At 40.3% G+C, this 27,100-nt stretch overlaps 1 protein-coding gene across 1 annotated transcript in view; it reads left to right on the top strand.

Moving 5' to 3' along the window:
- The first annotated feature begins 1,944 nt into the window (after positions 1 to 1,944).
- Positions 1,945 to 27,100, top strand: part of CUL3 (cullin 3) — a 59,931-nt gene continuing 34,775 nt past the window's right edge. The window contains exons 1-2 of the mRNA XM_076340885.1: positions 1,945 to 2,108; positions 21,746 to 21,943. Coding sequence (XP_076197000.1) covers positions 2,043 to 2,108; positions 21,746 to 21,943 — 264 coding nt within the window. The 5' untranslated portion in view covers positions 1,945 to 2,042. The remainder of the gene's footprint in view (positions 2,109 to 21,745; positions 21,944 to 27,100) is intronic.

The following is a 27,100-nucleotide window of genomic DNA, read 5'->3' as shown; positions in this document are numbered from 1 at the left end:
CTGGGGCCGGTCTTGTTTAATATCTTTATTGATGATCTGGATGAGGGGATCGAGTGCACCCTCAGTAAGTTTGCAGACGACACCAAGTTGGGTGGGAGTGTTGATCTGCTCGAGGGTAGGAAGGCTCTGCAGAGGGACCTGGACAGGCTGGATCGATGGGCCCAGGCCAACTGTATGAGGTTCAACAAGGCCAAGTGCCGGGTCCTGCACTTCGGCCACAACAACCCCATGCAGCGCTACAGGCTTGGGGAAGAGTGGCTGGAAAGCTGCCTGGCGGAAAAGGACCTGGGGGTGTTGGTCGACAGCCGGCTGAACATGAGCCGGCAGTGTGCCCAGGCGGCCAAGAAGGCCAATGGCATCCTGGCCTGTATCAGAAATAGTGTGGCCAGTAGGAGTAGGGAAGTGATCGTGCCCCTGTACTCAGCCCTGGTGAGGCCGCACCTCGAATACTGTGTTCAGTTTTGGGCCCCTCACTACAAGAAGGACGTTGAGGTGCTGGAGCGTGTCCAGAGAAGGGCAACGAGGCTGGTGAGGGGTCTGGAGAACAAGTCTTATGAGGAGCGGCTGAGGGAACTGGGACTGTTCAGCCTGGAGAAGAGGAGGCTGAGGGGAGACCTCATCGCTCTCTACAACTACCTGAAAGGAGGTTGTAGCGAGGTGGGTGTTGGTCTTTTCTCCGAAGTAACAAGTGATAGGACGAGAGGAAATGGCCTCAAGTTGTGCCAGGGGAGGTTTAGATTGGATGTAAGGAAAAATGTCTTTACTGAAAGAGTGGTGAAACATTGGAAGAGGCTGCCCAGGGAAGTGGTGGAGTCCCCATCCCTGGAGGTATTTAAAAGACGTGTAGATGAGGCGCTTAGGGACATGGTTTAGTGGGCCTGGTGGTGTTGGGTTGACGGTTGGACTCGATGATCTTAGAGGTCTTTTCCAACCTCAATGATTCTATGATTCTATGATTCTATGAATAGGTAAAGGAACGAACCACCTTTCATTTTTTAGCTGGGCATAGCAAGGTTAATACTTGGTTAGCCAAAACACGGGGTAGGTGCTGCCCATCTGGGGACGGGGCTAGGACAACGCCCCATCTTCCACAGCCCGGCGGGGCTGCAACGGCGCTCAAGCCATGCTTAATGCTGTGAGGCCCGTTCACGCTTCCCTGTATGGGTGCCAAAACCCGCACTTTAACCCTAATGAGGCATCTGCCACAAGCCCAAGAAGTGGGATATCGACGGGGCGGGAAACTCTGCCAAAAAAAAAACCCCAAATAAAGCCAGCCCTGCTCCGTGCAACGTGCCCTGCAGGCAGGCCCGCGGCCGACCCCGACCCGCCGCCCCTGACTGGACGTGCAGCCCGCCTGGCTTCGCCCCGCCCCGCCTGCCCGCGGCGTCGCTCTCCGCCAATCAGCGGCGCCCTCTCCTCCCGCGCGCCTTCCCCGCCCTCCCCTCTCCGCCCGCCGCGACGGTGACAGCTCGCAGCCGCCCGGCCGCTCTCGCGAGAGCGGCGGAAGCCTCGCGAGAGCGGCGAGCCTCCCCCCTCCTTCCCCCCCCCCCCCCCTCGCCTCACCCCCCGCAGGCGGCGCTCCGCCCCGCGGCCCTCCCGCCGCCGCTGCCGCCGCCGCCGCCCCCGCCCGCCGCCGCGGCCGGATCTGTCTCTCGCTGGCTGCTGGCTGGGCGGTGGGAAGGGAAGGGAGAGGAAAGGGGGGGCGCTCGGCCCTGCGCACTGAGCGATGTTTGTCCGCCATCGCGGCGGAGGAGGAGGGTGAAGGAAGCGCCGCCGCCGGAGCGAGGGGCCTGCGCCGCCGCCTCGCCCCTCGCCGCCGCCTCCCCCGCCGCTCCCCCCCCCCCCCCTCCCCGCCTCGGGCCCGGCCCGGCTCGGCCCGGCCCTCCCGCCCTCCGCGCAGCCCCGGGGGCCGCAGCCCGGAGTGAAGGTCGCCAGCGGCCTCCCCCGCCCGGCCCCCGGCCCCGCTCCCGGGGTCTGCCGCTTCGCCGCGCGTCCCCCGGCGCACCTCCGGACGGGAGGCGCCGCCGCCGCCGGGCCCGAAGATGTCGAACCTGAGTAAGGGGACGGGCAGCCGGAAGGACACCAAGATGCGGATCCGAGCCTTCCCTGTGAGTACCGGGCCTAGGCCGGGCTGAGCGGCCGCGCCAGGCCCCGGCCTCCGCCTGCCCGCAGGCCCCGCGGCCTCGCCGCCCTGTCAGCCGCGCCGTGTGCCCGGGGCCGCGGGGCGGCGAGCCGGGCCGGCCCCGGGCGGAGGCGGTCTCGGGCCTCGGAGGGGGTGGCGGGTGCGAGCGGTGCGGGGTGAGCTGTCAGCCGGCCGGCGGCCTCGGACATCCCCCCGTGCGAGTTGGGGGGGGCGGGTAACGTGCGGGAGCTGCATCTCGGGGGAGCAGTGCTACCTGCCGCACGGCGAGTGGGAGGTGGAGGAACTGGTCCCCGCGATTATCGCCTCCCTCATCACTCAAGCAAATCAATTATGAAAATCCATGTACGGCATTGGGGGTGTGTGTGTGCTGGTTTCTTTGTTTTCAAGGATAAGGCCTCAAAGAAGGAGTCGAAGGTTATACGTCTACATCAACAAAATTAGTTAACCCCGGAAGGGGGGGTGGGTGGGTGTATTTATTTATGTCTTCTGGAGAGTTTCCTCTTGGTGAATTTATTTCACTCTCCGCTCCGTAAAAGAGGCTGTAAGTCCTATGATTATAAGATTTAGGTGGCACAATGCCAGTTGTTCAGAAGATGTTACTGTAAACATCTAGGCATAGGTAACTTTCATGCATGTTTGGTAGAGCTATGAGCATGCCATCCCTTTGAGTTACAGAGGGGAATGAGCCGGATTATTAATTTATACTGCCATAAAGCTTGCTGTGTTTTGACAGTTGGTTCAATTAAAGCTTACAACAGAATAACAACTACAGTACTATTAATGGCATTGAGGAACGAGAGAAACAGAGAAGCTTCAGTCTGCCGGAGGATGGCCAGGAAGCGTGTATGTGTTCATCGGTGTATACGTTAAAAAGAAGATACTTAGTTGAGTCACTGGCTTTTAAGGTTTAGCGTTAACTTTTTGATGCTACGTCTGACCCCAGTAGGCAGTAGTGTAGAACTAATGTGCCTTGCCTTTATAGAGAAACTGGACATACCTGTTTATCTTATTTCCCTGGCAAGGAATATATCAATATATTTGCTTCATCAAAACTCTTGCTGATGAAATTAGAGAATTATTTATATTCTAGCAGCTGGCTTAATCGTAGCAATCCAATTTGTACTGTTTTCCTTTTACTCTTTCCTCTACTTTTAGTCATTGACAGTTGCATTTAGTGGTAAAAGTCAAAAGAAAAAAATGGGCTATGAAATTACGAATTTTAGCTGATGAAAAGTTTTTGATCTCCAAATTGCATTTATTTCTTCAAACAGCCTTTTTCGAGAATGTCAATTTTGTTAGGACGTGTTGGATTATAGGAATAAAGAAAAAGACTTACTGCAACATGGCCAGGGCTTTACTAACAAGTAGTAGGAAAACCTGTACAAAAGTAAACCATGACAAAACCAATATGTATGTCTTATAACAAACTACACCAAAAATATAGCAGTCTTTTAATTTGATAAACAGATTCACGTATTCCAACCGTGAATATGTAGATATGGGTCAGCCAACAAAGGCAGACTTAACAATGGGATAAACTTTAGTTTGTGTTTTACTTTTTTCACCGCTTTTGTAAATGAGCATATGAAATTAGTTTGTGGGGGGAAGAATGCTCGTACGGAGCCCTGCTCTTACATAAAGTTAAACATTGTCATCAGGTTTTTTCTTCTGAAACTGTTTTTGTTAGCATTGTCTTTCTTTTCAGTGGATTAAAGAATGTCTAAGTTAAAAGATTAAAAAAAAAATTATCTTCACCCTGAAATAATTCAATAAGTAAATAGGCATCAGGGCCTACAGATCTTAAATGTTTGGTGACATCTGTTGACAGCAATTTTCCAGGTGTTCCCTTCAGTAGATTTTTCCTTTCTAAGACATGTTGTGGACAGTCCTGTTGATAAAGCGTTTATAGAAAAGAAGCGTGTACTCGGTTGAGAGATTTGGAGGGGTTTCTCTTTCATAACTGCAGAAGGCAATAGCTGTAGTTCATGTGAAAATCTTAATGCGAATTGTGAGGAGGCCTAAGTGGTTGTATAGCTTTGGTTCTGCGAATAGTGCCAGTGACTGCAGTGGGATTATTCATGTAAATGAGGTTGCATTTGTGTGGGGGATAGAGTCTATATTTAGAAAGTGTACTATTCATACTTCAGCTACTGATCTTCACTCTTTTATCTCCAATTTGGTGGTTCTGCTCTTCAGTTCTGAATTAAGAGTGCTTCCAGAGGTGACTTTGTAGGCTGCTTCGATTTGTCTTCTCATTGATCATCTTTCGTCAGCAGGTCTACCTGTTTTAGATTAGTTTGCTTCTTGCATGGAGGTAGCTATTTACTATTATATTAAACTAGAAGTAGCCAAATTGGAGAGATGAGGTTCCTGGAACATAGCAATGTTATGGTAACTCCCTCCATGTAGGTTCTGTCTCTTTAATATTTTCTATTTTTCATAATGTTTTTTATATTTCTGTTTTGGTATATTTTACAGTAGCTAAAGGAAAGGAGAAATAGCAATTTGCAAAATATTACTACTCCAAAGTTTTCTTTTTCTACCTTACTAGAAATTCAGTAGAAATTGACCAAAACATTTGAAAACCATCAATGTTGTACCTAGAGATCTTAATGTTTTGGAATTAGTTTTATTCTAGATTCCTTCTTTATTATTTCTTGTAATTGGTGGCAGATTATCTGTCATCCCAAGTGTCCGTTAATATTTGCTAGCTCCTGGTATGTCTTCTGATGTGCTTTTTCTTCCCTCAAGGGCGATGACTTTGAGTACAGGGCGTACTGTTTTGCTGAAGTGGGTTGTAATCAAAAGTAGTTGAGGGAAATAGTTTTCTATACATTTAACCAATTTTTCTGTTCGCGATAGAAAAAATGCATTTCTTTTCCTAATTTAAAAACTAACTTATTAAAAAGAAGTTTCTTGTGTTCTCTTGTTGGGCTTGACTTAAAGACAGTGATAATCTTTGCATCAGAAGTAGTCCAGATGAGGATGCATTCTTTTTTGAGACTTCAGACTTGGGCTTTTTTTTTTTTTGAAATCTAGAAAGAATAATAGAAATACATTTTTATAAAAGTTTACTGTATATTCAGTAGAGCGAACTGATGAGGTTAAGCTTGTGCAGTTAAGTAACCTTATGTACCACCGCAGAAGACTTCCATTGTGCTACTTTCAATAACCACTTACGGTACTTCAACACCTTCATAATATATAGCTGTTCTGTATTTGTATAAGGTCTATCCAGATAGCATTCAGAGTAGCGTTAAAGCAAGGATGGAATAGCGTATGAGGGCTTTTGAGTGAGTGTAGGTTCTTTTTTCTTAGGCAATCTTTAAACTTCTTGTTTCAAATTCATACACACTGCAACAAATAGGAATATGTTGCGGTTGGGCACTAAAAATAACAAAATAATGTCTGAAATGTCAAATAATTGTCAGTGATGTAAGTTGGATATAGTGTGTAAGTATTTTGTGTTTTTTTAATTATTTGGAGGAGTGCAGTAGTATTTTTGCTGAATACACAGTATGTGCATTATGCGAAAATGCAGGTTGGATACTCCTACGAAACATGAATTAATTGCACCTGTTTCAGAGAAGTGTTGGGGCTTGTTTTCTTCCCTCCCCTGGTTTAGTTTAAAGTACTCTCAGGGTCTCAAATTGGCTCTCATTGCTTAACTCTCAGTGAGCCCGTTCCTGCTGGCTAAAGGAATACTTTAAAAGCTCTCAAACAAGCTTGCAGCAAATCTAATTTTAAGATGATTTAGTTGATCCTGTGGAAAGTGGTGCCAAAGAATGCTAGATCTGTACTTAAAACTTTTGGAGAGATGTGATGTCTATAATGGAGATCTAGCATGTATAAATTAAGTTTCCTGCAAGTGTATTTGAGCTGTTTTGCTGTGACTGTTTAGCTAGTGGAAAACAGCCTTAAATGTGTTTTGATGGAGAAGTTGTACAAAGTAAAAAAAAATGCACATTTCCTACAGAAATAAACAGTATGTGAGAATTCGGAAAGCATTTTGGGAATTCATTTTCAAAATTCATACAAGTAACGTTAAGCTGTGTGGAATGAACTTTTTTGCAAGAACTCATCCTTCTCTCAATGCAGTATGTCAGTTGTCACCATAAAATCGGTTGGACAGGCCTTTCTGAAAACCAGCATGACCCGATGAAGGTTATTGGGTTTGATCTTTATAGATGGGTTTTGGGTTTTTTTTTGAGTGCTTTTAATCATTTTCATTTCCTGCAGAGCTATCTTTCCTCTCTAGAGCAAGGCTACAAAATAGTGTTTTGCCAGTTCTCAGAACTGTTCCAGTGGATCGGTATTATATGGTTACATCATGAATTCTGAAAAGCATTTAGAGAGATCCTACATATGCACTTGCGATAGAATGAGTCTTTCAAGTGTGTGTATATATATCTATATCTAAAAGCTATATAAGCTTCACTGATTCATTTTATTTGAAATACTTGTGCCCAAGAAAATTCTCATTTCATCTGGTCTTGTGCAAAAAGGCAGACAGCCTTTTGTTTCTTTCAACCCCGTTTATCAATTGATGTTACTTCTTCCTCAAAGAAAGTCCTGTTAACTTAGAAGTAAATGGCTTCAACTCTTCCATGAGAAAGTATTAAGGCTCATATTTTCATTGCCACCGCTCCTTTCTCCTCAGATCTAACAGCCACTTGTTTCAGGCTTTGTGTAGGCAAGAGGCTTTTTTTTTTTTCCTCTCAGGGAATGCTGACTGCTTCTGTGGTTTGTTTTGAATCTTGGGGAATTGATGATGCAAGTTGCGATGAGGTTTGTTAAATTTATGCTTCAACCTATAATGTGTGGACCTATCAATCAAGAAGTTGACATAAATTTTGTCTTACCTGAGAATCTTACAGCAGGTAGACCATAGAAAACACTTTGGACTGCGGTTAAATTTTTAAGTGCTCAGATTATGTAGGCGATATGTGTATTTCTGCTTTGGTTTATAACCCTTAGAGCATGTGTGCTGTATTGGTGAGTAACTGGAGAGGCATGGAGGGTGCGATGAGGATAGACTTGGAGGATGGTTTACTGCAGGCTTTTTCAGCTCTGATTAAAATAATGTAAACCCACTGAGGGCTGCAAGACCACCTAGTTAACGTAATGTTTTACACGGTTGGCTTTGTGAATCTTGATTGCTTTATATTCTCAAACGTATTTATAAGAGCATGTTAGCTATTAACCCATATAGTGTATACAGTAGTAATAAATTAATGTTCACAACTAAAATTTTAGTAGGTTTTAAACCTAGAAATAAAACAGACGAAAACTAAAACACTGTTTATCTTATTCGAAGGAAAAAGGTGTTGTTTTGGTGTAAATTACAGAAAAATACAGAAGTACTTGCTGTTTACTGGACAGTTAATCTTATGAAGGCCTTCCAGTTTTCACAGTTTGGTTTTTTTTTTTTTTTTTTAATGAAATGCTATGAGCAGACTGAATGCCCTAATACTACATTTAGAATTTTTAAGAGATGGTAACACTAATTCCAGGGCAGACTTTGAGTAGTTGTAGGTGGTTTTCTGTTTGTTTGTTTGTAACACACTGTACATAGTATCTTTTAGTTGTGGTCTAACCTAATCTCATTAGAATTCCCGAGTTCTGTAGATGTTCGGGGTTCAGTTGCAATTTTTCTTTGTTTTCCTTGTTAGTTGGGTCTTAAGTTCTGAGCAATCATTGTTCCAGTTGGTTTGAGTTTTAGTAGGTGCCTCTGCATGGCATTGGAAAGAGTACTGCTGTTTATGGATCTTGCCTGTATTTGAAATTTGCTTGATTTCCGTGCAAGAGTATAAAATACCACCACTAGCATTCTGTTAAGATTTTTATACTGGCTGAGTTTTTTCAAGTGGCTTGGTAGGTTTCTCCACCCCCTCATTCTTGTGTTGTACAGTAGTGTGTTATTAAACAGAAATTACTATTTTTCCCTGGTAGCGGTAGGTAAAAGGGCTTTATGAAAGTTGCTATAAAACTGATCAAGTGTTTTTGGTATTCTACATGAAGAGTTATAATAATAGTAAGTAACATGAATATAGAACTTTTTTCTAGAAAAATTGTTACAATTTTTCCAAATGTTTCTTTTTTTAATCTCCTCTGGGCAGGTGTACAGGCATAAGTGGCAACATTTCTCAGAATTTCAAGTATGTATTCTGAAGTCTTTGGCTTTTATCTGTAGGACAGGTGGTCTTAGTGCAGGTGCTTTTAAATTTTCATCACCATGCCTGATCGGCAGTGTCTGATAATCTCTCTGTATGTGGTGAAAACATTTCGTGATAGACTGGGACAGATTTTCTGGAGATAGTTCGATTGAGTCCATTCATAAAATGCACAGTGATTCTGTTACAGTCCAAAATAGGTCTTGACCTTGTGCGTATGATCACTGGATGTTATCTTTGGTTTCTAGTAGCTATACATGTGGAAAAACAACGCTTGAGAAGAAGTGAGCTCGTATTTCTCATTCTGAGCCAGTTTGTGGAAACAAGGAGTCGGAAATACTGTAGTAGAAAACTACAGCATGGCCCAGCATACTTTTTATCACATGATTATTTTATTTTTCTGAAGTTCAGTTAAAGCCAGTAGAATTTTTAAATTGCTAATGGTTCTTTTGTGAAGGTGCAGGTACTGGTATATCAGTAGAAGTAAATACTGTTAGATGACTTAACAAAAGAACTACCATATCGACATTTTTAACATAGGCATTTTAGGGAAGGAAAAAAAGTATGTTTAATACCTGAGTACAGCAAGGAGGACAAAATTGTAATAAACGTTTACATTTGGATGGTGCTTGCTCTGGAGTTGCCTAGATTCTTTAGTTGTGCATAAAATTAGTGTTTGAGGGCTGAAACTGTCTTGCTTGTAGTTTAAATAAGATGTAATAGTTAGCAAAACGTATGCTGATAACTTGCTTTATTTGTTTATGGTTATGGATGAGGTGCATTTGTGGAAATGCCAATTTTTTGTTTAATACTGATGAGAACATAAATTAAGACAGTAATTTAACTTATACGTGGGAATGATATAAAATTGGACTATCTTATATCATCAAAAATTCATAACATTCGTTTCTTATACTACATGTAGTCTGAGAACAGGCTGTGAGTGTCTGTTTCTTACATTTTGTATGTGAAGAATCTTTACTGAAATAAATACTTTTTACTTTCACACTACTTCTGTTTTTAAAGTGTTGGTAGCATCTGAGTAGACCTATTTTTTTATATTATATACGTGGATATAATTTCCGTGTGTAGCTCTGGATTTGTTTTTCTGTTGCACTCGTTTCGGTGTTAGTCTTGTTCTTCCAGGCACTGCTGATTTGTGCATCCGATGATGGTGTATGCACTATATGGTGCAAAAATCCCCCTGAGAAAGGTTATTGTCAGCATGCAGCAGTATTGATTATCTGTAAACGTATAAGTGATTTATTAAGTGTATCTTCCTTCCCTGCCCTGAAGTAAGCTGAGAAGAAAAATTATCCTCTGTTGGCCTCTGTCTACCATAAAATTTTATCTTTTCTTTACTATAAAAGTTCTCGAATTGTTATGCTGTTATCATTATGGAGGAGGAGTTATCATCAAGCCCCAAAAGCCTCTAAAAGCCCTTCTGCCCCCCCCCCCCCTTCATCCCCCTGAAATTGTTCATTGTGTTCCTTGTTTTGAAATGGCTTCAGCAAATGTGTCTACAATCTCTATAAATTGGTGTGTATTTCACAGATTTCCTCTTTAAATAGTGTCGATTTTTGAACGATTGTAAAATATTGAACTACTTGTAGGTTAATTGTAAAAACCCAGAAATAATTCTGGTGGGATTTGCATTGAAGTTGAGTGGGCAAGGAATGGGCCATTTGTGGTTCAGGGCAGCTTTCTGAATCCAGGTCATCGAGGCTGGGAAGTTAATGAACTAATGGATTTTTTCACTTGGAGAGATGATACCCCTGAGGAGACTCGGTGCCTTCCATGGAAGGTATGGATGTGCAGAATAGCATTGCTTTTTCCCCTGGCAGTTCTTAACTGGGATTGAGGCATGCAGCATCTCCATTATGCTTTGAAGTCATTATAATGTTAATATTATACAAGTCATCAATATAAAACACTTGCCAAAAAAACCCATAAACTTGCCTCTTATTAAATTAATGCTATTTACTTCTACCTTGTAGTGTTGCGATGATGGTCTTAAAACTAACAGAAGTGCGATCACATACTGAATCAAAGTTTTAAACTGGTTTGACTTAGGTTTAAAAAAAAATATTTCTGTTGGTTTAGAGTTAGGAGTGATACGAATAGCAGGCTGGGCTGTAATAGTGCTGCTTCTGCGGACAGTGACCCGTCGTCCGTTATGGCAGTTTCAGGACAACCTACTGCACGTTACCTGCAATGTTGCAGTCCCGCACCTGGGTTTTAAAAGGAGATGAAGAGAGTCAGGGACCTAAATCCCATTGAAATTTGAGAGTTCCAGCAATTTTTAATCTTCGCTAGTAAATCTTGTTAGGTTATAGGTAAACAAACAACTTCCCTTCCTGCTCTTAAGTCTTTAGTAAATTGGAAGTAATTCCAGTGGAAGAGGAATGAGCCACCTTCTTTCTTCTGCAGCATAAGAGCCAGCACGCGGCCAACTATCCCAAGTAAGCTGCTTTGAGGAGATCTGCAGTCGAACTTACTTTGTGGTGGTTTTGCTCATAGTCACATAGTCCTCAGATTTTGAAAAGCATGTCTTTGGCTGTTCTAAGATTTATTGCAGTGGAATGCTAAATGACCTGAATGAAGTTTTTAGGATCTGGCCCTCGTTTGTAAATGGGGAAAGGCATGCCTGGTAGTTTATTAAATTTTGTGCCGCTTTTTCCACTGTCTCTCATTTCACCTTTGGCGAGAACCTGTTTGACAGCTACAGACACACCGCTGAGCTCTTGAAGTGCAGAACTACCTGTCTCTCCCCACACCTTCTAGACCTCCAGGATCCTGCTGATAGATGAGAGGGATGATTCACTCCCAGAAATTCAGCTTCTCTTCATTCCATTTCTGCTGTTCTAATTAGGTTCAAATATTTTCTTTTAACACTGACTTTGTGTAGGATAGAAACCTTAAAGCTATTGTATTTCTTTCAGGAGCATATTTCCTGCTGTTACCCAAGCCTTTCAGAATTTTTTTTCCATAACTTTGGTTTGAGGAAACTTGTCTTAGGATTGCTGCTTCTGAAGTGAGTTAAGAGGACTCTGAACTTCTCATTAGTCTTCAAAATACTGATACTCATTTTTATTCTTTTGGGCAGGGGAGAGGAAGAAGGCAGATTTTTGGTGTCAAAGCTTTGTATTTATTCCTCTGTTTCGTTCAGAATGGATTTTTTTTTTTTGAGTTAAGCAATCCTGACCTGATACACTCTTTCTTCCCATGGGTTTTATTTGCACCTGAAGTAATCAATACAATCAATAAGCCAAAAACTTATTTCATGTCTGAAAATGCTTCTGCTACCTTGCAAAGTTAAACATGAAAGATCAGACTTTTTGAAGTGTAAACTTAGATGCAGACTTCATCTCTAACAGTTTCCAAATTAGTAAGAGAAGTTTCAGAAGTATAGACAGTTCTTCCTTACTGTTGTTAAGTTGAAGTGTTCTTAGGAAATAAGTAGTTTCATTATAGGTGTTTTATCATCCTCCATTTTCAGGCACTATAGTAATGAGTGCTGTAGAAATGTCATTGAATGTTTTTAATGTCGCTATTTTGGCTGTATAAGCACTTCCATTCTATAGCAGTGACAACTATCTTTTGAACTAGAACTTCCTATATTTAGCCTCTTACCAATTCAGTTCTTCTAGAAGCTTGAACAAAACCAGTTAATTGTTATCTTTTAAATACTACTCTTTTTTCAAACAAGTTTCATAACCTGATGGCAGGTGGGCAGAAGCTTGCACTGTAGCAGGGAGAGATTTACTCATTTACAGATAATGCCTTTTGGTATTTGAAAAGGCATTTATATTTGTCTGCAGATGCCGGGGGGGAGGGGGGGGGCGTAACTTAAAAACTTGGATTTCTGTCTTTTTAATTAAATACTGTTCTGCTGTCTTCTTTGGGCAAAGCAGGTAATTCTAGAATAAAGTCCCTAGTGTAATTAGTAGCATCTTTGAAAGTTTTTATGTGGAAAAGAAGTTGATTTTGGTCTGTTTTCTTTGTTTTTCCCCAATATCCAACCCTGCTGGAGGACAACATCCTTCAGTCCTTGCTGACTAAAGCATATGTGTATTTCAAGGGGGTTGGCTCTTGTGGAAAATAAATAATAGGACAGACGAGTGTATAAGAGGCAGCGTTAAGCTTTGTATAAGTGATCTTAGATACAGTATTTACTGACTTTGATTATCCTACGTAGTTACTTAACTTACTGACGTAGTTTGTATACAGAACCTTAGACTGGTCTGTGTGAATCCATATATACCAATAAGTGAATGAAAAATGAGAGTGGTGAGCTATCATTCATTTTTCATTGCCCCACTCAGACAAGTAATATTCTGCTTTTATCTGTATTAATGAGAGTTCTGGTTTTATCTGTATTAATGAGTGACTGTTTGAAGGTGCGTTTTATAAGCTGAGCATCATAAATTGCAAATTGAACCCATAAGTTCATTTTTTAGGCAGTATAACATAGTTTGTGGACTACCCTTAATGGACCTGCAGGAGAGGAAAAAGATAGGTCTTGTCCATGGACTTAAACGTGTCGTGCGAGAGTCTGCATCTCTAATAGAAAAATGGAAAGAATTGGCAAATCAGAGATTCTCAATGGTATTAGAGAGTAGTGAATGCACATGGACCTTGTTTTGAATGAAACCGGTGTTGTTACATACTATGCTTCTGCTATTTACTGCTGACTATGTTGTCTTTTACAGTTGGGATATGCTGTGAAGCGGTTTTATGAAAGACTGTTGACCTTAGTCTTTGTGTACATGATGCATTCTTATAGTTGCTCATTAGTAGTTACAAACACTTAGTATGAGTTAGCGTTGGGAAAGTGTGCGAAGGCCTGTAAATGGAAAGTTGTCTACGTTCACAGAATCAGCACTGTGTAATTTTGTGTTTCAGTTTATATTTAGTTGTCTGCCTCTCCAGATTATCTCCATTTTGTTTCATTTCTTTAAAAAATGCAAAATCAAAGTTTCAGATTATCTTTTGCCTTGTGTTTATTCAGTAACTGATGCCAGCTCAAATTCACATAGTTCATAGTCACAGTTAGATGAAACAGGTGTTTGGGAGGAGTTGTTTTTCTCATTTTTTGCCCTTTCCTCCGGGGTATTATGTTCCACAGATTTGCAAGACTGAAGTTGAGGAGGGGCATTTGGGAAAAAAGAAGAAATTGTATTAAATAAAAGTTGAAATCTAGAATAACTGAGGTATGTTGGCAAGTTCAGGATTAGTCTCATTCTTCTGAATTGGTTCCTAAAGTATGAAAAAGAATTGAGTCTCTGATCTTTCTTTAAATTTGTTCAGTCTCCTAAACATGTCAAAACTGTTGCTGCAGTATGACATTTTCTATTAAAGACTTGTTTTAAACTTTTCATATAGAGTGTTAAATTGCTATTGTGTGGTGAAGCTCCTGTCAGGTCTACCTATAATACAGATAAATGTTACCTTTTGAGAGGAGGAGCAAATCTTTTTTCCTGGGTTTTAGGTTTACTAGAAAAGGAAGTTCTTGGAGGATATTACAGTTTGCTGTAAAGCTTATCAAAACCAACCAACCGAACCCCTTCCTCTTCAAGCCCCCACCCCAAAGCAGCACTTATTTTGTGATGAGACCAGCAGTGCTCTGAGACAATGCCTTGGAGGTAGACCAAATCTGTCAATCACTATGCAGGAGGTACGGCTCCATCTTTTAAGGAACAATCACTTTTTAATCTACTTACCTCTTCCACTCCATGCTGGCAGAATAGCTTTTCACTGCTGCAGAATCCATTTAAGGAAAGTGGAGAAGGAAAGGGTTTTGCCTAAAATCCTGCAGCTCTTGGATGTTTCAATTGACAAAGAGGATTCCCTTTCAAATTGCGCGTTCTGCTTGCTTCTGCTGAGTACAGCCTGACAGAGCTGGGAAGGAGAGGTGGATGTTGCGATTCCTGCATTTCTGCTACTGACTGAGTATTGTCATGGAGCCCTGCCTGTTCTACAGAGGCTCAAGCCTTTTTTGGGGTCAGACTAGAGTTGATTTTTTTCTCTTGGCCTTTATGGGATTACTTTCAGCACTGGTTACTCAGCTCATCTTCTGAGCCTGGAATGGAGCACGGTGCAGGCCATGAATATTCCTTGCAGGAGGAATCTGGAGAAGTTGAGTGTAGAGATTGCCCACCCAAACAAGGGTAAGCCTTGAATGTCAAGGGATGAGTGAAGAATAAAACACAGACACTGAAATGGTGTCAATATTTAATGTTGTAAATGGTAACTGGCAGATGCCATAAGCAAACTATAGGCATAGATTCCCCACCACCACACACACCCTCTGAGGGAGTATAATAGTGTAGTAGGCATTTCCTGACACTCCTAGGAGATGTGGATAATACTGGATCGTCATCTCCAGTTGTTGTTATAGGTCACCTAGGAGCAAAAGTCTAGTTATTAGGACCAGTTTTGGTAGCGCATTGCTATGACCTCCCTGTGACTCTTTCAGCAGATGGCCAAAGTGGAGTAGTAGCCCAGGTGCAAGAGAACAGCAGTAGGTCAGGGTGCCCCGTACTTTCTTCATGCTCCTTCTCTTAGCTTCCAGTCATGTTTTTTGGTGTGTAACCGTCGACCTATTCAGATAACACTACTGAGGAATTTTGTGCCTGGCGTTTTTGGTGGTTCAGAGATGAGTTGTTTTTATTTGTGAGTGTGTGTTAGAGTTGTTCACTTCTTGACGTACTGATGTTCCGTGCAATGAGGTGCAGCCAATGTATCCTCTTCCAGATATGCTCATTGCTACACAGTGATGACAACTACAAAATTCAGAGAAGTGAATATTGAGCTCTCCATTTGTCATGAATAGGAGTACATTTTATCTGCTCTGTAGTTGAAGAATATGTAGTTCCATATCTTAATAGGCCATTTTTCAGAGATATTCTTGGAGCAAACACTAGACAATATATCTCTGTCACTGTAATTTCTTGTCTTTTAAATTAACAATATTGGAAGGGTTTATAAAAATTCAAGTAGTGATTAGGTTCTGAGCAGGAAATGTGCTGCTCTTGCCCTTTCCTGGATAACCTCAGCCAAGCTTCATCCAGAATGAAGGATCCAGGCTAAGGATGCCGAGTTATTGTGTAACAGACCATTTAATACCATCTTGATGAATGCCCTGTCTTGAAATGGAAGTGAAGACTGTCAGTTTTGCCAGCCTCCCTTGCCTCTTGGACTGTGGTAGCAGTTTTAGATGGTAGCAGTTTTAGATGGTAGCAGTTTTAGATGGTAGCAGTTTTAGATGGTAGCAGTTTTAGATGGTAGCAGTCAGCCCCTGCTCATTTTGTCTGCTGAGGGATAGGAAATGGGGGAGTGAGAACAGGCTACAATTACTAGGTGCAAATGTTTACTCCCAGAGCTGCTAACTAACTTTAATTGTTGGTATCCACTCACTTCCTTCAAGGTAGAGAGCGTAAACACTTGCATTCTGTAATATCAATCGGTTCTCACTCCAGTGCTCGGGGGTATTAGACCTAAAGGATGTCATGGAAAGGAATGAGGCAGGTGGTGGTTGTGTTTTTTGAAAATTTTGAGAAACATTGCTCTGCAGTAATCATTTCCAAATTGATCTGTTTCACCTGGTAGCGCGTAGAATCATGATAAATACACTGCAGCAAGTCTGTAGAAAAATTGAGTAGTAATGTTTGTGAGTTTTTTAAAATGAAAATGTCCTGCAAGCGCGTTTACAGTCTGTTAAAACTTCTGAGAATTAACAATGGCCTGTTTGGTCTGAGATCTTTGTGAGAACTTTATAGAACTTGTCTAGAAACTTCTGCAAGAAGGATGAGAAGCTGTGTCTAGTCACTAGTCACATTGTGAGTACTAGTTCATGTGCTTCCTGTTTCTGCTGGTTGGTAAACCTCTGTGGATACGCCTACCAAGATTCTGTAGGACATCTATTATCTCTTCCTCACTTCTTTCTTAACCACCTCTTGTTTAAGAAGACTAAGTAACTACTTCCAGTAAAAGTAAGCTGGTGTAAACTGTCAAGAATTCAGTAGGTTCTTAACAGATTACTCCCGTTAACTGCCTTTCCTTACAATTCACAACACTTCGAGCATGGTTATCTAAGTAAGAGGAGCAAGTTCTGTAGTGTTAAGGGCAAAATGACCAACTGACAAGACTATGAAATGAAGTTGCATTTAAAGGAAACAGTGTTGTAAAAGCTAAATTGTGTAGAATGGATATTACACCCCAAAGCATTTATTTCTATGCAAAGTAATCTGGATTTCCAGCAGTAGATCTGTTTGATGTTCTGCGTGAATCTGGGAGTTTTAGTGTTGTTCTTTGACTGTAGTTGGTGTAAGCTAGGGAGCAAATGCCTGGTTCCACTGGTGACCACAAGCATTTTGTTGTTCACCTTTGTTATCCTGCGATGCATTTAAGTTGGAACTGGTACTGGCAGTTTTAATAGGTCACACTTACTCAGGGAGCCCTGGTTTTCTGGCTTCCTCAGTGTGCAGCTGTAATGTGTATCACCGAATCACAGAATGATTGAGGTTGGAAGGCACCTCTGGAGGTCATCTTGTCCAACCCCGCCCCTGCTCAAGCAGGGTCACCTAGAGCCAGTTGCTCGGGACCGTATCCAGATGACTTTCGAGTATCTAAAAGGATGGAGACTCCACAGCCTCTCTGGGCAACCTGTGCCAGTGCTTGGTCACCCTCACAGTAAAAAAAGTTTTCCTGATGTTCAGAGGGAATCTCCGGTGTTTCAGTTTGTGCCCGTTGCCACTGGTCCTGTCACTGGGCACCACTGAAAAGAGCCTGCCTCCCTCTTCTGTACACCCTCCCTTTAGGTATCTTATACATTGATTTGATCCCCCCGAGGCTTCTCTAAGCTAAACAGGCCTGACTCTCTCAGCATTTCCTCATATGAGAGGTGCTCCAGTCAGTTATCTTAGTGGCCCCTCACTGGTCTCTCTCCAGTATGTCCACGTCTGTGTTGTACTGGGGAGCCCAGAGCTGGACACAATACTCCACGTGTCTCACCTGTGCTGAGTAGAGCCCTCAACCTGCTGACAACACTCCTCCAAATGCAGTCCGGGATACCATTAACCTTCTTTGCCTCAAGGGCCCATTGGTCAACTTGATGTCCACCAAGAGCCCCGGGTTCTTTTCTGCCAAGCTGCGTTCCGGCTAGTTGGCCCCAGCATGTACTAATGCAAGGGGTTGTTCCTCCCCAGGGACAGGATGTTACACTTCCCTTTGAACTACGTGACTAGAAGGGAGACGGTAATGTTTTGTGTGAAGTTACATGTTAATGCCAAAACTACTGGAGCTTAGCTGTTTGCCCCTTTTGATTTAAGGGATGCTGATAAAGTTATTCAAAAGAGGCGGTGTCTGTAGTGTTAGCTTCTAGGAGGGAGACACTGAGAAGTATATTCGGGACTGTTACTAGCTTTACCTGCTGGTGTCGTGCTCTTCAGGTGATAATGGCAATCGATTGCTGACTGATTGTTTATTCGGTCTTGGAGTTTTCTGATAGGATAGACAAACATTGTTAAAGAAAGGGCTTGCATGTATCTGATCCTGCACTGTGGCAGTACTGTAGAATAAAGGACCTTTTGAGTCCTTTGCAGACTTTTCTTTTTTTTTTTGGTAAAACGATTGCACTTTCATGTACACTGATATTTTAGTCTCATTTCCTCAAGATGTAATTCTGCTACGCTTTGAGTTCAGATGTTTGTGTTCAAGTTGCATCTTTGAATCATTAGCCTTTGGGCAGCGGTTTGTGGAAGTTTTCCAACTAGCAGCTTCTTATAAACAGCTATCTCTCCTGCCAATAACAGACTTGATCTCCCATTCCCCAAGAAAGGTAATGTTCAGATAAACTGGAGTGCATTAACACACTTCCTCTCTGTGGACATTGGCTTCTTACGGTCTTGGTGAATCTGGGTGTAAACACTACTGAAATTACTGGGATTTTGCTTCTGAAATCTTTTCTGAACCTGTGGTGGTTGGTTGGTTGTTTTTTCCCCAAAGCACCAGCAGAAGCAGTAATCTAGCTTCTGCTAGAATAGAAGAATCTGCAAGAATAGAAGGCACAAGCAAGGCAACTGTATTACAACTGTGGAGTTCACTTTTAAAATATAACCATTAGAAGAAATCTGGGAATGAGCATGGAAAAACATTTGGGCTCTGGTCCTGTATTCATATTTGTGGACGTGGATCACTTACAGGCTTTGTTGTTCATAGGGATCTAGAGAGTTGCATAAATCTTCCCTGTTGGGTCAGACTGGGGGATTAGGATCACAGTTCTCTAATAGTGTTTTTAGAGATACTTTTGTACAGAATTCTGGAAGATGCAAAAACGTTCTAGTAGCATCACAAACTTATTTATTGCTTAGTTGTTTGTTTTGTTTTGTTTTTTTTAATCTGTGTACAAGCCTGACTTAAGGGGGATGAAAAGAGATGAACCTGCAAGTTAAATAATCCAAGGGTAGATTTAGTCATTGCAATTCTTAAATAACTTTGAGGATAATGATACAGGAAGACCTCTTCTGTTCAAAAGCTAAACAACTTTTCAGCAGTGGAAAGGAAATAATAAATTTTTGCTAAAGCTTTACTGCCAGTGACTTACTGTCCGATAGAGTGGAGTTATTTAAAGTATTAGGAGTCTTTCCTTTGTTAGAAAACACTGCTGCAAACATGCTAGCTACGCTAGATGTTTTTTGGAAGACAGTGCTCTTCTAACTTCATATCCTAGAACTTTAGCAAACCTGTTCCCACAAAACCTCACGGATATCAATCTAAAGTCAGTCAGTAGCAGAATAAGAAGCTGCACTGAGAAGTAGTCCTTCATGCTTAATCTTAAAAGGTAATAAGATAATAATACTATTTCAAATATTTCTGTATATTTATCCCATGGAGATGTATACTCCTTAAAATTACCTTTTATGGCTCTTTCTTGTGCTTCCAGAGCAGCTCGTGGTGTGTCAATTAAGTGGCAGAAAGCTCTGTGTTCATGTTTGTATTCAGTGAGTTTGGAGCAAATAATGTTACAATCATTCCTGCATTTTTTTTATAGTGTTTGGATTAAAAGTAGAAGAAAAAAACGGTTCACTTTTAGCTTTTTCTTGAACAGATCCGAATTACTAGATGTACTGCTTATCTCTAACAGACAGAAATGTTTACCGGCTGACCAGCCCAGAAACAGCAATGCTGTAATACCTCTTCAAACTAGCGGCTGGTGATTTCCCTGTTTTATACAGATCATACTTTTTTTTTAAATACAGTGAGCAATTAAATTGCAGTTGAGATAAAAAGGTTGGCACGTTGGCTGGGAGATTTTTGATTAGCAAGGGGAGAAAATGGCATTGGGAAGTGTTGGTTTGGGTCTATGTTTTAAAACAAACCTCGTTTTTTTGAAAGGAAAACTGAAAAGCTTTTACTTGGATTGCTGTCTGCAATTCTAAATGGTTGCCTTCATTATCAGTACTTGTAAAATTGCTTGTTCAGGAAGGCTTTAGAAAATAATTTCCCTGAAGAGGCACCAATGTAGTAAATGCGAATTAAAAAGAAAATAACTGACCTTTCGATATCATACATAGCAGAATAAGCAAAAAGCAGAGGGGGGACGACACATTCCACCATTTCTCTGTTACTTTGAGGTTTTGGTTTTGGGAGATAGGGAGCTAAGAATTTTTGAATGTGTTTGTGATTTTTTTGGTTTTAGACATACAATCACATATCTCAAGTTTTGCGTACATACAGATTAGTAGGCTAGTACATCTGGTATCAGCAGAGTGGAAAAAAAAAAAGCGATAGGATTATTTTTATCATGAAAATCTTTGCATTTAACCAAAACTCCAAAAGACGAGGAGGATGGAGGAGTATGTGTCTTGTTTTGATTTTGTTCAGCAGCCCATTCCCTCCCAAGGCAGTGAATGGCTTACCCTCATTATGAGGTGTACTTTTATTTATAGCGCCTAGAAAACTTGATATTTTGAAATTGCATGTAAAAATGTACTTTTAATGAGAAAAGTTCTGGTAATCGTTGTGTGTGTTTGATTACAAATGCAGGCAAATCTAGTCTTCCATGTGTTTCCTCTATTCACTTAGTGGTTTTGGGTGGAAGGGGAGGGAGAATAGAGGTAGACCAGGGCTGGTCATGATTTTCCTCTATAATGTCATGCCATTAGTCTTTACTCGCTTACTACTTTCAGCTCTTATTTTCAAGGCTGCTTTGACAGTGTTGGTAGACTCAGGGATATTTTCTTTGTCCACAGTAATTCTGGGAATAGTGCCTTTTTTCTTCTTTTCAGCCATTTTCTTTAGATGTAAAATGCTAGATCAGGTCCTTTTTGTATAAACTAAACCAAACTTAACTTTAAACATTGCATTTTAAATTTAGTTCAATTAAAAAGTGTGTGGGTTTTTCAGTTGGGTGATGAAACTTGGCTAAATCACAAACTTGAAGCAATACTGACATCTGATATTTTGTTGCTACACTTACTTGCCATCCCAGATACTGCTTTATCTATAAACCATCATATTTTGAAGGACCTTTGCATTGGTAAAGCACAATTGTAAACTGATTCACACTAAGCACTAGATAGTAGAGGACAAAAGTTGGTTTGCTGTTATATTGAGACTATTTCTTATAAGAGTTTCTCTCTTTCTCTGATTTTTTCTTTATTGCTCTAGTTTTTATTTGGTGTTTTTCCTGAAGTATGTAGTGTCTGAATAACAGATCAGGCAGATGCATGTTCTACTTAGTGCTTGATGCACATCATGTAGCAAGTTATTTAACCGTATTTGTGGAACGGAAATATGTTCAATACAGATGTTAATTTTGGACATTTGTGGGGTTTTTCAACAACACCTGTAAGTATTTAAATTGTAGGCATGTAATTCTTTGGCCACTAGTACATTGCTGTAAATAAAGAATACCTAGTTAGCTCAAGCAGATGACTAAGTAAGTTTGCTAACTCTGTCAGACATTATTATCTTTTATTGTACAAGTTGATTTGGGGTCTAGTTAAGCAGATGAGTGTTGCAGTACGATTTATGAGGTGCCAAGTAGTATGTTAGTATGGGAGGAAAGTTAACTGACTGTCATTGTTAACACTGTGGAGGAAGAGTAGGGAAGAGACCCATGTCCACGACTACCTGCCTTCCCACGTGCACAGGCTCTGGAGTTGGCTTCTGTGGATTTGCAGCTCTGAAGAAGAAAAGTGTTACATTTTTACAAATTTCATAGTTTTCATAACTATTCCTTGAAATCCCTACTAGTTTCACAAATACTGTTTTTCTTTCGACAAAGTTTGAGAAACCTTGTGATAACAGAATCAACAAAATGTGGCAGAAGCAATCACTGCTTCTGGAGTTACAACTTCTAAAGATAACTTTCTGTAGTGAACTTTATTGGTTTAAACAATAATGTATTGTTTTATTTTTACAGATGACTATGGATGAGAAATATGTGAACAGCATTTGGGATCTTCTAAAAAATGCAATCCAAGAGATCCAGCGTAAGAACAATAGTGGTCTGAGTTTTGAGGAGCTGTATAGGAATGCATATACAATGGTGTTGCATAAACATGGCGAAAAACTCTACACTGGACTAAGAGAAGTGGTCACCGAGCATCTAATAAACAAGGTATGTCATTTTTATGAATTAAAATTGTCTTATATGAAAGAATTCCCAATAGTTATTTAAATGACAAAAAATCTAATTTAGTTATGTTGCATCGTATTGACATTGTAGTGCTACCCTCAAAAATGGTAGCTTAGAGCTAACATCAAGCTTAAATGACTTCATACTCCAGATACTGTTTGTTGTTAACTTACTGATGGAGGGCAGGCCATAGGAAGTATTTGAAAGTCTGTAACAGGAAACAACTTTAGCTGAAGCATAACCGTTGAGAGCTGGGAATTTTTTAAAAAAGGTTTGTGGCCTTTTGGTGGCATTTTGTGACTTTCTCAGAACAAAATTTGGTTTGTTTTCCAGTCAGTTTTTTCATCTGTGGAACAAAATAAATACCAGTGTAAGAACCTGTTTGTTATGGGCTAATGAACTAATTCACAAGTTAACGAGAGAGTTGTGCTAGGATTATGCTATTTAAAGAGGCGGTAGGCAATGTATAAAAACATCAGCTCAGCAACAACAAAAGTCCTGAGTAGTCTGCATTCTATCATTTCAGCCTTTTCAAAACCATGTAATTCAGTCAAAATGACATGCAGAAACTTCTTGTTTCTGAAGATGTATCATCTGAGAAAAGGGCTCTTCACATCTCATGTTAAACCATGGAACCACCTCTTCAGTCTTTGTGAGGAATGTTTAGGGTTGATTAATAAGTATGTCATTGAAAAAAACTTAAACCCCACTTTTTATGAGTCCAGGTAATATTTAGTGGTAATGGGATCCTAAGTCTAGGGAAGATGCCTTACTTACCCCTTGCAGTAACATCCATAGCTGCCTATCTTTGAAAAGAGACGCATGTCTGCTTTGATCCCGTATACTGGCTGTGGGTCCTATTACTACAGCGTTTGAAAAGGAAAGTCATACACCATCGTGTGTCTTGGATGATTACTTCTGGCTGAATTACAGAGTGGATGGGAGGGTTTTTTTCTAAATAATGCATAATGCTTGGGGAGCTTTCTGTGCATTCTAACTGGAGTTACTGCTGTGGCAGAGCAGTGTGTTTTTTCTTTTCTAAAATCTTATTTTTCAAAGGTGTGGTCCAGACAAGTATAGTCTAAAACTGCTTTGAATATGGGGCTTTTTTACTGTTTGCACGAGAGGAAACATCCTGTATGAAGTGGCTAAATAACTTATGGCTCTATTCTAGAATTGTAGCACATCTGTGACTCTCAAACACTTCTGTTTTCATAATCTGTGCATTCATAATCTGTAGTATTCATATAAAATGTGGCAAATGGCTGAGCCTTTTTGTGCCTTGTTCTTGTATATGCCTATAGACTGTAAAAGCCTATACTTAATAATAATCATGACACTAAACTTTTATTCTTCCTAGGCTTTAGTTTATCCTGGTTTAATTTGAGGAAAGCTTCTTATCTTTGTTCCTAGCTATTCTGCATATTAAAAATTATCCATATGCAAAATTAATTATGCTGAAGTGCTGATTGTGGCAAACTGACAAAAGAGCAGAAGATCCTGTGAGTATGTACTGTAGCTGCACTGGCTGAGAGGGTTGCACAGATACCAGTGTAGAGAAATGCCTTTCTGACACTTAATGCTATTCTATCTGATGCTTAAAAAAAAAAATAAATCTTCTCCAGTGATCTAGTATTCTGATCTTTAACGTGATTAATCAAATTATATCTATGTGTACGGGTAACATAAAAATAGATGACCAGAAGTTTTTCAAATAAAAAGGCTAACTACTGAGTTTTAGTAGTTAAATGTTGTTAGGTTAAAAAGACTAAATTATTCAGATGTCTGATGATGCCGTCCTATAAATTAAATGATCCCAGGAAAAGATTAAAAAAAAAAACAAAAAAAAAAAAAAAAAGAAAATGTGACATCTGTCAAAAAGTTCTGAACAATAAAGAAAACTTCTGTAGGCTCAAAGCTACTCGTCCTTTTTCATGATTTGCTTAAGGATGTTATGTTGACACAATTATAGATGGAAGTATGGAAAAAATAGTGCATTGTTTACTAAGAATAGGGTCAGTTCTATAATGGCATCTTATGATTGTGCCATTAGTACTTGTTGCACGATAGATAAAAAGTTTTTGTTCAACCTCACACTTTCTGTAACAGAAATTTTAGAGGAATCTTGTATTTTCAGTGTTTCTTTCCAAGAGCAGTTCTCTGTTAAATGTTAAGTAGCTAATTAACAATAAATGCTCTCATCACAAGTCGTTGTGGACTTCTATTCAGAGGATCAATGGTGGATGCTAGAGTTTAGAAGAGGGGGATTTTGCCAACTGAAATGTTGTTCATGAAATCTGTTAACTTTATCAAAATGAAAATGTGCAGAAATGAATAGATTTTAGTAAAGGACTACACTCAGTTCAGGGAGTGCTTCTGAGGAGCCAAACCCAAACTTTGAATTGCTAGAATCCTTGAAACAGAATTGCCATTTGCTGTCCACATCTGCTGGTTATCTTTCCATAAAAAAGTTTCATTCCTGTAGTATTCCAGTCATGCTGGTTAATTAAGAATAGATGAAGAGACTAGGTAGAGGCAATGTATTTGTTCAGATGTTTTTACAAATAGTTTTCAAGCTTGGAAAGCGAAAGTTTTTTCTTTTTGGTGTGGCACAGTTAAGAGCTATATTTATGCTTATTTAATTGCTAGATGAAAGTTGTGCTTACTCAGCGTTTTTATTAGAAAGAAACCAAACACTTTAAAGAAGAAAATTATTTAACCTCTCAACAAGAAAACATAATACCGTGTACTGTCTTTACAGCCTGTTTAATTGTAAATAAAATGATAGGTGCACACATGATCAATACAAGATACAAGCATGCAAGCAAGTTACTATAAAGTATGCTGGGTTTTGAACTTGCAGACCCTAACGTCTTGTAGTTACAAGTCACCAGGTTCTGGCTGCTTGATGAAGACAGTAGTAAGCCAGGTAGCTTACTCTGCATCATTGACAGGAGTCAGCTGTCTTGAACTGCCTTGTTTTTACTACAGGGTAAGGACATGCTAAAACTTGTCTTTGCCTGTGTACTGACATCATTATTAAAATATAGTACATGTAGAATTGAATTTAAAAATACCGTTGAATAAAAAGTACCGAAACCTTTCATCTTAATTCAAGCATTTAATTCTTGTGCATCTGGTATTTCATTGATTTCTCCCTTGTCCTTTGGCAGTCTTGTAGCTTGATGTGGATGTTCTTCCTTCACACTTCTTAAGCCTAGTCTGTTACTTCTTCACACAAATGTTGTAAAAGTGTTTTTAAAAAACAAAGACACAAAGCTTAGTTACAGCTCTCTAAACCATTTGATGATAAGCAACATCACTTGTGTTAGAATAAAAAAATCTTGAAGTTAAAAAGCTTGCAGGATATTTTTAAAGTTCCCTTCATTTTTATGAACACTTCATAGCCTAGTGAAATCTAAACCCATGACATGCAACATACCATATACATTCTGTAAATTGTGTGTTTGTGACAAAGGAATTGATTCATTTGTTGGCCAAGTCCAATACAGTTATGTTGGTTTTTCTGTGCAGTGTACGTCAGATTCAGAGATGTAAAGGACTGTCCTAAACTTAAATGGGCTGAAACGTGCTGGTTTGGGGAGATACTAGAGCATTATTGAAAAGGAAGAGATGCTTGGGATATTCTCACGTCTTGTAAGATTTCTTGGTCGTACCAAACATTTCTGTTACTGTCTGTTGCTGGCATGCCAGAATGCCTTACCACATGGTCGTCTTTGCTGATACAACTGGTGGAGTTCGGTAGTGACAGTGCATGCTATTTCAGAATAATAATAAAGGCAAGCATGCAAGAAAGCCTTCGGTAAGGGGCACGCAGAGCCAGTCATTGTGGCAGTGTTGTTAAGTGCAGAAGGAATTGTATGGGGTGCTGGTGCAGAAGGTATGGGGTGAAGCAAGCATGTCTACTCTGGGGCTTATAAAGGTATGTCTAGGATCCTTGGCAAGCTTTACCATTTGCTATCGTGGTGTCGCAGAGAGAAGGGGGGAGAGAAGATAGGAATCTCCTACAGGGAGTTGGAAATTATTTCCGTAACATCTATGAAATAGGGAGGAATGACATGAGGAGTCGTGTAGGAGACAAATTACTTAGTGAGCATTAGGGTGTACTGTAAGCCTTACTGACAATGTATGAAGTGTTACCTGCCTTTATCTTTCCTTAATGATGTTTTAAGATGATCTTGTGCCAGTCTGCAATTATACGGAGGGCAATTCCTGGTGAGGGAATTGCCAGAAAGTAAACGCAATTCAGAATCATCAATATTCTTCAGTGTTTTTTTTTCCTCTCAGCAAAAGGATAGCAGCTGCAGGGCTGAACAGACATTCCTGGTAAAGTCATAGTTAATCTGTTAACTTAGTTGGAACTCTAAGATTTTAGAATACTATTTATTGGACTACTTGGACTTTAGTAGAAGATGAAGAAACTCCGTAACAGAAGTTCTGAGACCTTGAGGCCTTAGTTCGGAAAGTGCCGTTCTATACTGCTGCTCCCCGCAGAAGGTTCTGGCTGTCCTTACAGTAGTGGAAATTACATAATTGAACTATTCGTGCTGCTGCGTCAGGACAGGCACTGTGAGAGAGAAAACACTAGGCCATAAGTTGCTTTGTGTACACTTAATAGAGAGTTATTTAAAGGTATTGAAAGCTTATGCCAACAAACTTTTTAAGAGACTGGCAGGGGAGGGTGATATAATTCCTTAAGAGCTACATCCAGTATAAAATACAGTTGAGCCTGAAGTTATATGCAAGATTTCATCCTTGCAAATATAGGAAGACCTTATGTAGATTATGAAGCTGCTAATTTATTTTTGAGACTGTATATGGACAGTCCTGTTTAAGCTGGATATGCCTGCCAATTTACTGCATAACTGCAAAGGTTGTCATTGGAATGACTACAAGCTCAGCTAATTTAAAGTAACATTCTGCTGGTAAAAATCTTTGAGGTTGAAATTTTAATAAGGCTTTGGAAGAGCAGCAGCTGTGTCTCTGAAGGGCTTCCTTCTCTATAGAAGAGTGTGGATATCCAGTTTTTTTACTACAAGTCATTTATTCCACCAAAGTGGTTTGACTCTGCGCCTTTGCATGGCTAAGGTGTTTTGTGCATTATAGTAGTTTTCCTGT

This window comes from Aptenodytes patagonicus, chromosome 6, assembly GCF_965638725.1.
Source record: "Aptenodytes patagonicus chromosome 6, bAptPat1.pri.cur, whole genome shotgun sequence".
In the NCBI taxonomy this organism is placed as follows: Eukaryota; Metazoa; Chordata; class Aves; order Sphenisciformes; family Spheniscidae; genus Aptenodytes; species Aptenodytes patagonicus.
This window is presented reverse-complemented; position numbering and strand designations above follow the sequence as displayed.